Genomic DNA, 13805 nt, shown 5'->3' on the forward strand with positions numbered 1-13805 from the left:
CACGATTTGTTTTCTTTCATGGCCAAAACTTGTCTTTTGACGTCATTTGTTGGTCAGTATCAGCCCATGAGTTTATGAAGGCCACGCTCAGTGTCAGTCTCGTGACTGAGGTGGTCGTCGAGAAGACATGAGAGATGACTTTGCAGTAAGGGTCTTTCATCCAGATAATATGTCCTAAGCTTTCCTCATTCGTGTTTGGCTGTCAATCCATGCCCATTCCTTTACATTATCCATCCAGCACATTGTTTGCTGTCCTCTCCTTTTGTCTCCCTCCATAAAGATTTTTGCCAATGTCTTATGGCGAGAAATAGGACCAAACCAAGACTAGTTTGTTCTTTTGACTGTGAAGGAACAAAATTGACGTCACTCAGCTCTTTGATATTATTTTTAGACGGACATTTCAATGATTAATAATAACTAAATTCTATCAGACAATGAACCTTTTTATGTTTTAATACGTTACATCCGGCTTGAATACGGGATCTCCCAGGCTACAATACAATGCACTATTCCCTCGGCCATCTCGAGTTCTTGTGACAATGAAATCACTAGGAAACAAAATTGTGATGTCAAAAAACTGGTTCCGATCTCATTGGAAGTGTAAAACCATTCTTATATGTGTAATTGTGGTTTCAAAGTGGTGATATTTTATTTTCTAGTCTAAATAATATATGCTGGTTGTCAATAAAGATCATCCATCCTCGTTCTTTTACGTCACGTAGTCCTAAGAATTTGCCTATACATCCTTCTACTAAATCAGTTATGCCACCTTATGATTCAATTTGTAACCTATTCATTATTAGTCCAACGAAGGACTGGTTAAGTGCACTTCCAAGAAGTTTTGAACCGGAAGAGTAAAGGTGTGTCGTCACGATTCTCTACGATTCTCTACCCTGTTCCATTTTTCTGTGAGTCGCTTTCTAATTGTGCGATAGACATTGTTAACGCCACACTAACTCAAAATACACAAAATAATCATCGGGGCAAAATAGTTTTGTCTGCGACTTAATAACAAAGATTTGTTATAGCACTACCCAAAGGGATGCAAGAGAATGGTATCGTAGGTTTGATATAGCAGAAAACGGAATAAACTCCAGTAGACAAGAGTGCAGTGAAAGAAAACTTAATTAAAGATATTAAAGATTACGGGTTTCCAATAAAGACAAAATTTTAAAGATCGAGTCTATTTTTTTTCACCAAACTTCAAGACCGTTTCATTGGGTAGTTACAAATTACCTATTAAATATTTAAAGAATATTTTGATTTCAAAGCGACTGGAATCAACGTACTTAAATACATAGCCCCTGACACATCCCTGTGAGCCGCATGATTTTGGACTTTTTTTTATAGACCTCTCAATTTTTTGTTTATGTATATAAAGATAAGCAGTCTTTTGTATCCAATAGATTCAGCTTTCATCTATCGAAATATGTAATTTTTTTCTAAGTATTCCATTATTGACATTTTCTATGATATATATTTTGAGGGTCATTTTCGGTTCCTTTTTTTATTATTCTGGTACTGTAGATTGATCCAAGCCATGATTATCTTCTTCATCAGAAAATGCATGAATTACATCTTCTTTAGTGTTCGATCCATCTTCCATAACAATTTCTAAAGCTTCACTCGGATTGAATAGTCGCTTTTTAGACGCCTTTGTTGTTTACAAACGCTAGCGCGTAGTTAGCCTCGGAAATCGGATAAATTTAGCTTCGTAAATTTAGTTAAATTAAATCAGCAGCAAAAGCCAAAATTTTCTTTTAAATAAAGATTTAGAGCTAAAAAAATTAATAAATTTTATTTTTTGTTTATTTTCGTATTCAATCAAATGACTAGTCTCAACAAAACAATCTAAAATCCCTGTCGGACGTATTTGTCCGACACGTCTACAAGTGGTGTTGAGCCTGTCGGACAAATGCGTCCGACGCGTCTCCATTGAGTTAACCCTCACCTTACCAACTTTAGGAAAATCGTCACATTCGTTACGGTACAACCAACATTTTTCTTATTCAAATTTCATTTGTACATCATAAAATTTAAAGAAAATGAACAGTGTGTCGTAGAGCATTGTTTTGCTAAAGAAATTGTGTATCGAAAGAACTTTACTGCTATTGTGTCTAAGTAATAAAAAACAGATTTTGGTGCTGGGTGGGTGTGGAGTTTTGGGGAAAATCCTGAAAATGACTGGTAAGGTGGGAGTTAAAGGTGAGGTTCAATTTTCACAGTGGATATAGTGTGGAGCGCGCACTTAAATGAATAATGATGAAAAATATAGGGTATGGAAAAGTGCCAGATGAAAACTGAGATTAAAAATATCTCTGTGCGACTGCTCGCTGATCTCTCTCTCTCTCTCTCTCTCTCTCTCTCTCTCTCTCTCTCTCTCTCTCTCTCTCTCTCTCTCTCTCTCTCTCTATCTATCTATCTATCTATTTATCCATCTTCTATATATATATCTGTCTCTCTCTCACTCACTCTCTATCTATCTATCTATCTTTCTATCTATCTAATTATTTTAATATTTACCACAATGTTGGAGTCAGTCTACATCGATGTTTCAGGCCTTTTTCCTTGCTGAAGTCTAACAAAATAGCATCAGTTTGTAATTTCATATTTGTGTTTCTTGTTGGATTACTGGTTGTTGTGATCAGTGGTGTTTCACATGACCTTTTTATTCCTAAAACCATGTTGTGGTTCTGTTAAAATCTCATTGGCCTCTACACTCAACACGAAAAACGAGATGTACAATACTTGTCCACATCGACGGAAGTACTTACTAATCAACTACAAACCTACGGAACCACTTCAACAAGCAACAACACACAAACCCATGTAACACACAGTCCTGACGATGGCTGAAAAGGCCCGAAACATCGATGTAGACTGACTCCAACATTGTGGTAAATATCAAAATAATAATTCGCTCCATTGCTACATGTCGAGCACTATTCGTACCATATTTGTGTCCAACACGATTCAATATCTATCTATCTATCTCTCAGCCAGGAGTAGGTTGCCATGTCAATTGGATCCGGAGTTTGGCTCTCTGACATCTTGATATTTTTATTCTCTCTTTCCATCTGGTACTTCTCCATACTTCTCCATATTTCTCTTCAATTTTTCATGTAATCTGGTGTAACATCTTACCGTTTTTATCAAGAGAGCAACTTATGCTTCAACGACTCTGGTTTTAATCTTATAGTTTTCACCAAGATCGTAGTGCGGCTATGTCGTGGTCTAGTCTGACACTCGCCTTCAGACCAAAGAATTCAAGGTTCGGGTTCGGAGTGGCGCATAGTTTAGTCCTTAAAAAGGGCACGTTATTCACATTCTCTCACTGTACTCATGTGTAAAATAGGTACCTGGCCGTTAAAATTATTGTCTCTGTCTGAAAAATTATATTACGCCTAACAAGCGCCATGTCTCGTCTTTCATGTTAAGTGTTGCTGTTGGCTAGGGAACCCTTGTACAGCGCTTTGAGCACGTTTAGTGGATATTGAACTATATAAATGTTCTAGTCTTTTTAAACACTCATACGACTCATACAGACTCTGGCTTTAATCATCGTTTATCAAATGGCGATAGAATTGATGCTGTTTATGCGGACCATACTCGGGGCTTAAACTTATCGTTTCCACTAAAATTTCAGTAACGTGGATGTTATTAATGCAAACTCGGGCTTTAATCTTAAAGTTTTAATCAATATAGAAGTAATAATCATTTTTATCTTATCGACTTCACCAAGAAACTTGAGCTTTTTTATATAGAGCAATATCTACTAAGCGTGGGCTAAGAGCTTTACAAGGGGTCCCTAGCCAACAGCAACACTTAACATGTAGGACGAGACACGACACCTGTGAGGCTATAATATTACATTTTATCTGAACAAAGACAATGGTGAAAGTGAGTAAAGAGCCCTTTCCTATGCGACGCTCAGAGCGGGGACTCGAACCCAGGAGCTTCCGATCTGAAGGCGAGTGTCATACCAATAGACAACATAGCCTCAGAGATGAACGTCAACGACTCTAAGTTTTATATTTTTCACCAATGTAACAGTAACTGCCGCTCTCATGTAAATTTTCTACCGCTTTTTATGGTTCTGTTCTGTAGTTCTCTGGAAAACAGATTTTTAAAATTTTGGCCAGAAAACTCCTTCAAATGTCGATCAATTACATTGACACTCATATTTTCAAACACTCAAAACTGGGACTTTCTCTTGAAAAATCTGTGTCTATAAATTCCATTTCCAGGGCCTTTTTCATACCGCCATAACACGGCTTGACACGACGGGCCGCATATCTTGTATCATTTTCAGATAAATCATATCGTGAAAATTGCATGTAAATCCTAAATTTAATGTGGCCGTGCACTTATTTGCAGGTTTAATAACCGTAATGTTTATAGGCCCATTGTTGTGATGGAAATATTGTCAAACTAAAGCAAAATAGTGTCCAAGATTACAACAATGTTAAAGCAAACCCATAATTGCGTTCGGTTACCAGACCTGCAAATATGTGCACGTCGAATATGGCCCATAGGGGAAACAATGGACGGGTTACTTTCAATATCTAAATTTAAAATTGTATAATTCTCATCAAAGATCGATAGGTGACATATATTTGTCCAATTACTTGTTTGATTTTATTTTTATTTTAGGTGACATGGCGCAAGACAGGTGGCCAGCACTTTCTAACGATTGGAAATTTCAAGTGGGTGAAAGATGACAACATCGAACTGGAAACTGTTCAGCTGACCCCAGAGGTGATGGAGAGGAACTTGATTATTCACAGGGTCAGCAAGAATGATAGTGGCGTGTACGTGTGTCAGATCAGTGCTGGCACTACCATGAGTAGACAGATACAACTCAATGTCGTGGGTAATGTGTGAAATTATCGATTACATTCATGAAGCGTTTTACTTTGAATTCATCATCATCATCATCATCATCATCATCATCATCATCATCAGCATCATCATCATCATCATCATCATCATCATCATCAGCATCATCATTATCATCATTTTCATCATCTTCTTCATTATCATTGTTCATTTTCATCATTAATTTATCATTATCATTATTACCATTTTGATTATAGTTATCTTCCTCATCGTTCATCACTACCGTGATCATGACCACGATCATCACCTCAGGCCTCGAAAGTGTTGATCATTGTGGTATGAATAAGGATGATTATTAATGGCGCTGCTGATGATGGTGGTGAGAATGACGAAGAGGTGATAGCAGTAATAACAATAACAATATTGATGATGATGATGATGATGATGATGATGATGATGATGATGATGATGATGATGATGATGAGATGAGGACGACGACGATGACGATGATGATGATGATACTGATGCTGATGATGATGATGATGATGATGATGATGATGATGATGATGATGATGATGATGGTTCATGGCACAAGCTTGTTGAGCCGCCATTCCTTCAATGTGGGGAAATCTTTTACACCAATTTCGTGGAGCACATGCTTACAATTAACACTACATGTGGTTAACTACAATCTACAAAGCAACAAATTAACGCGCCTGAACTATGTGAGACGAGCGGGTAAAATATTTTAATTTGAATCGCATGGGTAGAATTCCAGTGGTGTTATTGCATGCGAGTGTAGAAAGCTTTGCGATCCTTCGCCTTTTACAATTCTGACTGTTCGTAACTCATTCACTGGAAAAGTCAGACTTATAATATCATAAACAATATCTCAAATTTGAGTTATTTTAAAATGTTTATTTTCAACAATCAATAGATTTTGTCTAGTTATCCGAAACTATTTGTATTTATAATTTATCTTACTAACTGTTGGTTTTAAATTATTACTCTGCCGTACTATGCAAAAACACATTTTTAAAAGTGTGGTCAGAAAGCCTAAGAGTAAATAAACATCAAATGTCGATATTTGAAGGACAAGTTTTCCGGTCAAATTTCTAAAAAAGCGTTTTGTCATTAAAAAAAAAAGAATGACAGTACTTTAACACCACTGTGCATTTTCAAATAATATGGGCGCTTTATAAATTATGCCATTACATTAAATTACACTGTCTCCCAGAGGACCGGGTGTTTTTGTATTTTTTTTTTTTGGGGGGGGGGGGGTTTTTTTTTTTTTGTTTGTTTTGTTTTTGTAAGAGCAAGATACTTGAAGATTAAAGATTATATTTCTACATTTCGTATCCAATGTGAATACCATGGTCTAAGCGCTTTACAATCCTGATGCTGGAACACATATCGAGACAATGTAGCTTGTTAGGTGCTTTACCAAAATTTCTGACAAAGAGTACATGCCTTAACACAAGCAGGATTGCTTTACGAAAATTTCTGACAAAGAGTACATGCTTTAACACCAGCAGGGATGCTTTACAAAAAATTCTGACAAAGAGTACATGCCTTAACATCAGCAGGGGTGCTTTACAAAAATTTCTGACAAAGAGTACATGCCTTAACACCAGCAGGGATGCTTTACAAAAATTTCTGACAAAGAGTACATGCCTTAACATCAGCAGGGGTGCTTTACAAAAATTTCTGACAAAGAGTACATGCCTTAACATCAGCAGGGATGCTTTACAAGAATGTCTGACAAAGAGTAAATGCCTTAACACCAGCAGTGATGCTTTACAAAAATTTCTGACAATGACTACATGCCTTAACACCAGCAGGGATGCTTTACAAAAATGTCTGACAAAGAGTACATGCCTTAACACCAGCAGGGATGCTTTACAAAAAATTCTGACAAAGAGTACATGCTTTAACACCAACAGGGATGCTTTACAAAAAATTCTGACAATGAGTATATGCCTTAACACCAGCAGTGACTCCGAAACAGCGTCCATATCTCCCATAGATTGAGAAAAGTAATGTGCTCAAAATGCCTTCATTAAAGACTTACAGTCGCAGTCCGACTTTGTGTATGACACACGCCTTCGAACCTGTAGGTCTCTTGTTCATGCCCCATTATTGGCCGAGCAAAGTATAGCCGTTGGAAAAAAAACCCATTTCTTTACTCACCGTACTCAGATGCAAATTGAGTACCTGACTGTTAATAGTTAACAGCGATATCTCTGTCGAAATGAACATTGTTATATCGCCTTTACAGGCGTCATGTCTCGTCCTGAATGTTAATTGTTGCTATTGGCTTGGGACATCTTGTAAAACGCCTTGGAAATTGGACCATATAGAAGCTTAAGGTGCTTGACAGCTGGCTTGAACCTTATACCCAATTTTGTCATGTTACGAGTCCAGGATTATTCCTTCGTACCAAAGACACTCACAACTTAGATATCCGGGAATGTGTGTCTTAAAGAAACAGCACCATCTCAAAACAGAGAGAAAAATACCAGGGTTTTTTTTTTGTTTGTTTTATTTTTTTAAACATCCCAAATATCAGCATGCTTCTAATCGTGGCAGGCCGATTTTTAAAAAAGATGTATCTCTCTTATTTTTTTCTGCTTTGTTTCATACACATATTTTTATATTTTGATTCCATAACGGTGCCTGCTCCCCAATGTGTCTGTATTCACAACTTAATCAATGGTGCTAAACTTCTAGCACTGGGCTACAGCTGACGTCTATGTTGTGTCTGATTTAATTTTTGTTTTCTTTTCGAATAGGTCTTAAAGATAAATTTCCCCATGGAATATATTAAAGGAAATTACATCCATTTATTATTCATTTATTAAGATGAATTCAAATTGGTACTTATGTTTTAAAACCCCTGCTGTTTTCCAATAATGGAAAAGAATAAGTAATGTATAGTTTCCAATATTTTAGGGATCTCAAATAGTTCAGGTGGTAGAGAATTCGCCTCACACACAAAGGTACCGGTTAAGATCCAGATGAAGTCAAGATTTTCGGGGACACACAACACACACACACACACACACACCCTCTCTCTCTCTCTCTCTCTCTCTCTCTCTCTCTCTATATATATATATATATATATATATATATATATCCGTCTATCTCTCTCCCTCCCTCTCTCTCTCTCTCTCTCTCTCTCTCTCTCTCTCTCTCTCTCTCTCTCTCTCTCTCCATTCAGCTGTGACTGGGTATCTAGATCTGATGGATCAGGTAGAACGCCCTTTTTGATAGTCTAGCATCCTATCCAAAGGGTAGCTGACAATTGCTTTTACACGACTTAAGCTGTAGAGAAACCTGTATAAACTTTAGCTCCATGGGAATCATGGCTCAAAAAGACCACTTAATTTCAATATAGTGATCTTGTCTTGTAGCAAAATCAAACGCTATTGAGCGTTGCCAGTGACATTGGTCGTAAAATTCTGGCAGAATATATACAATACCCCACTCGACTCAGATGTGAATTAGTACTACATTACATGCAGTTATGCATGTGGTAAGAGCATTATTACAAAATGGACATCCACCATAAAACGTTTTAATGGTCTGTTGGTTTGAATAGATGAAATAATGTTTAACTTTAAGTGCGTTGACATTGAGAAAACGTAGAGATGTGTTTAGCTAATGTACTTAGCTATAATATATATATATATATATATATATATATATATATATTATATATATATATATATATATATATACATATTATAATAAATGTATATGTATATGTACATATATATAATAAATTGCGCTTACAGAGCGCATATTCCCGGTGAAGGGCTCAATCAAAAATGTGTAAAAACATGAAAACATGACATACAACTATTAGTGAGAGGTCTATACATTTATGCAAGTATATATATATACAATGATATATGTGTCACTTGTCAAGGTAAAACAGGGACATAAATAGATACATTAAAATCGTATAATTAGTTGAATTATGAATCGTGATCGTTTAGGGGGCTTAGCGGCACGGTCTTTGCCTCGTACCCGAAAGGTACCTAGTTCGATCTGTGCTGTGTGTCCTTGAGCAAGTCACCTCGTCCTAGCTCATCTTGAGGCTCTTCACTACCAGTCGTCCATTGGAATAGGTCCTAGATAAAAAATGTTCCCTATGGAAAGAATAAAGGAAATTTTAATTTTGTTTACAAACCAATAAATATACATATATATATATATATATATATATATATATATATATATATATATATATATATATATATATATATATATATATATATATATTGATCGCAATGATTATATCAAATATTACAATACATGATTATATGATATAATATAATAAACATTTACAATATTTAAACCACTTGTTCACAGGTCCACCGCTGATTCCAAAAGGTAAGAATAACATATCACAAGTTCGTTGAATATTTTTTTTAATTAAAAAAAATCCTGTTAACGCATTCTTGATATTTTAAATGCTGTGCCGAAACAACTGTGGTGTTTTATATAAATTGAAATTTCGTGATGTCATATCAAAATTTACTAATTTATCGAGATTAAAACGAGAAAAATGCTTAAAATCTGTGAAAGTTTTCTGATTCTCCTTGTAAAATCCTCCAGAGACAAAATTATCCAAAATTTGGTCTACAAGAGAAGGTCAAAATATGATAGAAGTTGGCCTTTAACTAAATGTTAAAAATGACAAATGTCATGTTTCAAATTGAGGAATTTTTCAGGGTAAAATTTTGATTCATTTAACACAGTCTTCTCCTGGTTTAAACGTCATATCTAATATTTTAATAAGACTGTGAATGCAATCTATATAAAACTGATCAGAATGGGATTTGACTTCTTTGTAATTCTCCTGTCAGTGATTTCTCATGGGTTTTTCCAAGGTACCAAACAGATGGGAGCCTCATGGAGATATAATCAGTAATTTTTTTAATTGAGCATTTATATAGCACAATATCCACTGAATGTGCTCAAAGCACGGGGTCCCTGGCCAACAGCAACACTTAACATGTAGGACGTGACATGACGCCTGTTAGGCGATATTACATTTTTTTTCGGACAGAGACAACGCTGTAAACGGCCAGGTACTCATTTTACACCTGAGTACGGTAAGACAATGTGAGTAAAGAGTATTTTCCAAGGACTCAACTATGCGCCGAGCGAGGCTCGAACCCATGACCTTCCGATCCGAAAGCGAATGTCATACAACAAGACTACATAACCATGGTGGATGTGGAAAAAGTTCCCAGCAAATTAACGCGATTTCCTTCCTTGTCAATTCCGGCTACTTTGATAGACGTTTCACATAAAGCTTTATATAACAAAATGTGATCAATCGTCTCAAAACTGTATCATGTCGTGATGGGTCTAATGGAAGCAGTCGGAAGTCGTGACGTCAAACCATCCTCAATTCCTGTTGCAAACTCCTTGGAAGTGTGTAACTAGTCCTCATGAGGGCTAACAATGTATAGATTACATATTGAATCATAATGTAGCATAAATATTTTAGCAGCAAACAGGGTGTTTATCCTATTCCTATAATTACGGGACGTAAAAGAGCAAGGATGGATGATCTTTATTGACGACCATCATTTATTTAGGCTAGAAAATAAGATGCCATCACTCTGAAACCAGAAAACCAGTTGCACAGTGTATGTATCCACTCCTACGGAGGACTAGTTTCCCACTTCAAATGAGATTGGAATCAGTAATTTGACGTCACACTTTTGTTCCCAATTTAAACTGAATTTTAAGCCTAATTTTTCAAATCATAAAGTTGATATACATGCCTTCATTGGGGACAGAGAATTGCGTTTTTTACTCTTAAATAAAATTAATTTTAAAAATTCTAATCATTTTGGTTATCCATCAAATTTCCTCATCTAGTTTATTCCGACATAATACCAGTACCAGACTGACTTCAAGGGCCACATATCCACCAAATTATGCTCAAAGCCGTACTGAACTGTAAAAACAATAAACAGTTGTCTGTGGATTTCATTCAATGATATAATGTTAACACAGTACATTCTTTATTTGCATATTTTGATAAACTTTATTAATCCACTTCTGGAAATTTACACTGAGAATTGCCATAGAATAATGAATTTCTAGAAATGACTATTTCATGGACGGTGATAACACCAAACACGGCAAATAGTCATTAGTCTATGTCAATACACGGTGTAAATCTCCAAAAGTGGATAAATAAAGTTCAGCTTGTCTTATCTTACTCATTTTTCTCATTTTAAAAACATCTATTTGATTTTCCCCAGGCCCGACAGACTCCGTGGTTGAAATATCAGGAAAACATTATGTGGAGCGGGGTCACTCCATCCACCTATTCTGCAACACGACAGCCCCAGAACACGTCCGCAAGGGCAAGTTCGACCACACCCAATTGAGTGTCGACTGGTTCAAGGACGGTGACAACATCAAACACAGCAAATATCGTCACGTGATAATCACTAATTACTACTTAGTCCATTTGAGGCGAGTTGAGAGTTAATCATATTTAATTTAGGATGTATTTTTCACCCTTGGTATTAATATTTTAATTGCAGTTCAGTCAAAAGGGCCTTGGTTAGACACAATATATCATTCATTTGACCATAAATTGTAATATTTTGTTTTACTGGATTTATGTAGAAGATGTCATCTAAGCCACAACTACAGGGTCCAAGGATGGATGGATATATATATATATATATATATATATATATATATATATATATATATATATATAGAGAGAGAGAGAGAGAGAGAGAGAGAGAGAGAGAGGGGGGGGGGGGGGAGGCAGCAGCAAAGTTTTATTATTCAACGAAGATCTTTTTGCTACCACAATTGAAAGTCATAAATTCTTTTTTTAAGTCAGAGATAGATAGATAGATAGATAGATAGATAGATAGATAGTGAATGTGTATGTGTGTGTGTGTGTGTGTGTGTGAGAGAGAGAGAGAGAGAGAGTGGGGGGGGGGGGGACATTGCAGTCGAAATTCAAGATGTCTCTCTGTTACTGCTCTCTTGATAAAAATGTCAAGATCTCAAGTCAGATTCGAGTAGAAACGAGCCTCGCCTATCAAGGGTTAACTACATCTTTATTCTTCTGTGTCTGTTAGTAGATTATCGTGAATCCTCATGTTTTGTTTTCTAACGTCGGTATTCTGAAGATTGACATCGAGATGATGTCCTGGAAGTTTAAGTCATTCAGATTCTACTCTTGTTGTTTTGTCTTATTTTCTAATTGTATTTGGAGTAAATTTTATCAACTTGACCCTCATTTATGTTTTGTATTGTATATCTTTTTCTTTCTTGTTTTTATCCTGTACATTTTGCTTTATATTTATTTAGTTCCTTATTTGTTTGATTTCGTTTGGTTTTATCTCGTTTTGTTTTGGTCACAAATTGCAATTTTTAAAAATATTATGTATTATTTTTAACTGGAGCGTCTGATATGAAAAAGATAATATTGATGTCTGAGATATTCAACAGAGAAAGGTCAAGGTCAAATCCTTAGGGGGTGAACTTCAAGAAAACATGTTTACAATATAAGATAATTGTTTTTACCGTGGCAATTTCTTCCTCTGAACAAAATACCAAAACGTGAAACAAAGAGTACACATTCATTTGGAGAATTTATATATTTATTCAATCTGTGTTTTTAAAAAAACAAAATGAAGGCCTTCAAAATAAACAACAAAGGACTTCGACCTTATATTTCTTTAATTGATCAGTGAGAATAGGAAAGACAACAATCTAAATATCTAGTTGTATGTCTTCATACAAAAATGTCTTGTATTCCTCGTGCTTTCTAAATATCGCATTGCATTGTGTGGGTTTTTATTTATCTTACCAATTGGATTCAATAGTCTGATGTCACGTCGCCCAGCAACGGTGGCCATCGTGGTTCTAAAAAACGAAAATCGGTACTTTTTATTCTTCATGCTGGCTAGAACTTTTCATATGTCTTGTGATCAAAACATGATCAGATTTATAATGGTTTTTTCTCTTATGGATGCGCTTTTATGCTCGTCGGAGAAATATTTCATAAGGGCGTCCGCCATTGTTCCGATAGTTTAGAGCCAGTTACTCAGTTACCATGCGTCATTACGAGAGGGAAGTGACGTTACGACTGTTGAAGCGTATTGTCCAATGTAGCCCACTGTACACAGAGCAAGATTTGCCGTTTGTACAAGACCTTGTATGTGTGTGCTCTCTATTAATAACTGGGTTAATACATTTAAAACGTGACCTCATTCGACTTAGGTGTAAATGACTCCATTTCTAAAGATATGAAAGTTTAATAATGGGAGAAAAGAAAAATTTAGACCTTATACATTTGCAAGATTATAAATAATAAAGGCGTGGTTGGATACTAATCCAATACTAATTGGATGAGATAGCTGTGTAGATAACACATTGCATTTTCACTGGTAGGATCTAATCTCGAGGCCTGCTTTGATAACTCGTTTTTTTGTTTTACTTGATGAAGAAACATAGTCCCTACCGATCACTTCGAGGCGCTGCACTGCGGCTGACGCTTGGGTTCTCGATAGTCTTTTTCCAGTGATAGATCCTGAAGAAAAAAATCCACCATTGAATTGGGAATTTGTTTTTTTTTTTGTTTTGTTTTGTTTTTTTCTATGGAAATAAAAAAAATGAATACGGTCATATCTTGGAAGACCTGGCTGATAAAATCAATTTTTAAAATAACAAACCTGAATTTAAATTGAACCACAACCTGTTAAATAGTGCGAGTCATGAATGCTGATTTCTTCAATTTTGATTTCTCACAGGAAGTTAGTTAGTGAATTACGAATCGACAGGAGCGGTGCGTCTGACACGGGAACTTACATATGCCGTTCTCCCACCGATCAAATTGCCAGTCACAAAGTTACAGTTTTATTTGGTATGTTTGCTACAATGATGATTTTATCTCTCTTTCTATCTAT

General features: G+C 35.8%; 1 protein-coding gene across 1 annotated transcript in view; it reads left to right on the forward strand.

Moving 5' to 3' along the window:
* Positions 1-13805, forward strand: part of LOC144964584 (uncharacterized) — a 174101-nt gene that overhangs the window by 153511 nt on the left and 6785 nt on the right. Inside the window, exons 4-7 of the mRNA XM_078899022.1 lie at positions 4654-4873; positions 9217-9237; positions 11130-11346; positions 13650-13762. Coding sequence (XP_078755148.1) covers positions 4654-4873; positions 9217-9237; positions 11130-11346; positions 13650-13762 — 571 coding nt within the window. The remainder of the gene's footprint in view (positions 1-4653; positions 4874-9216; positions 9238-11129; positions 11347-13649; positions 13763-13805) is intronic.

This window comes from Berghia stephanieae, chromosome 2, assembly GCF_034508935.2.
Source record: "Berghia stephanieae isolate SIO BIC M18660-M18661 chromosome 2, UCSD_Bste_1.3, whole genome shotgun sequence".
NCBI lineage: Eukaryota > Metazoa > Mollusca > Gastropoda > Nudibranchia > Aeolidiidae > Berghia > Berghia stephanieae.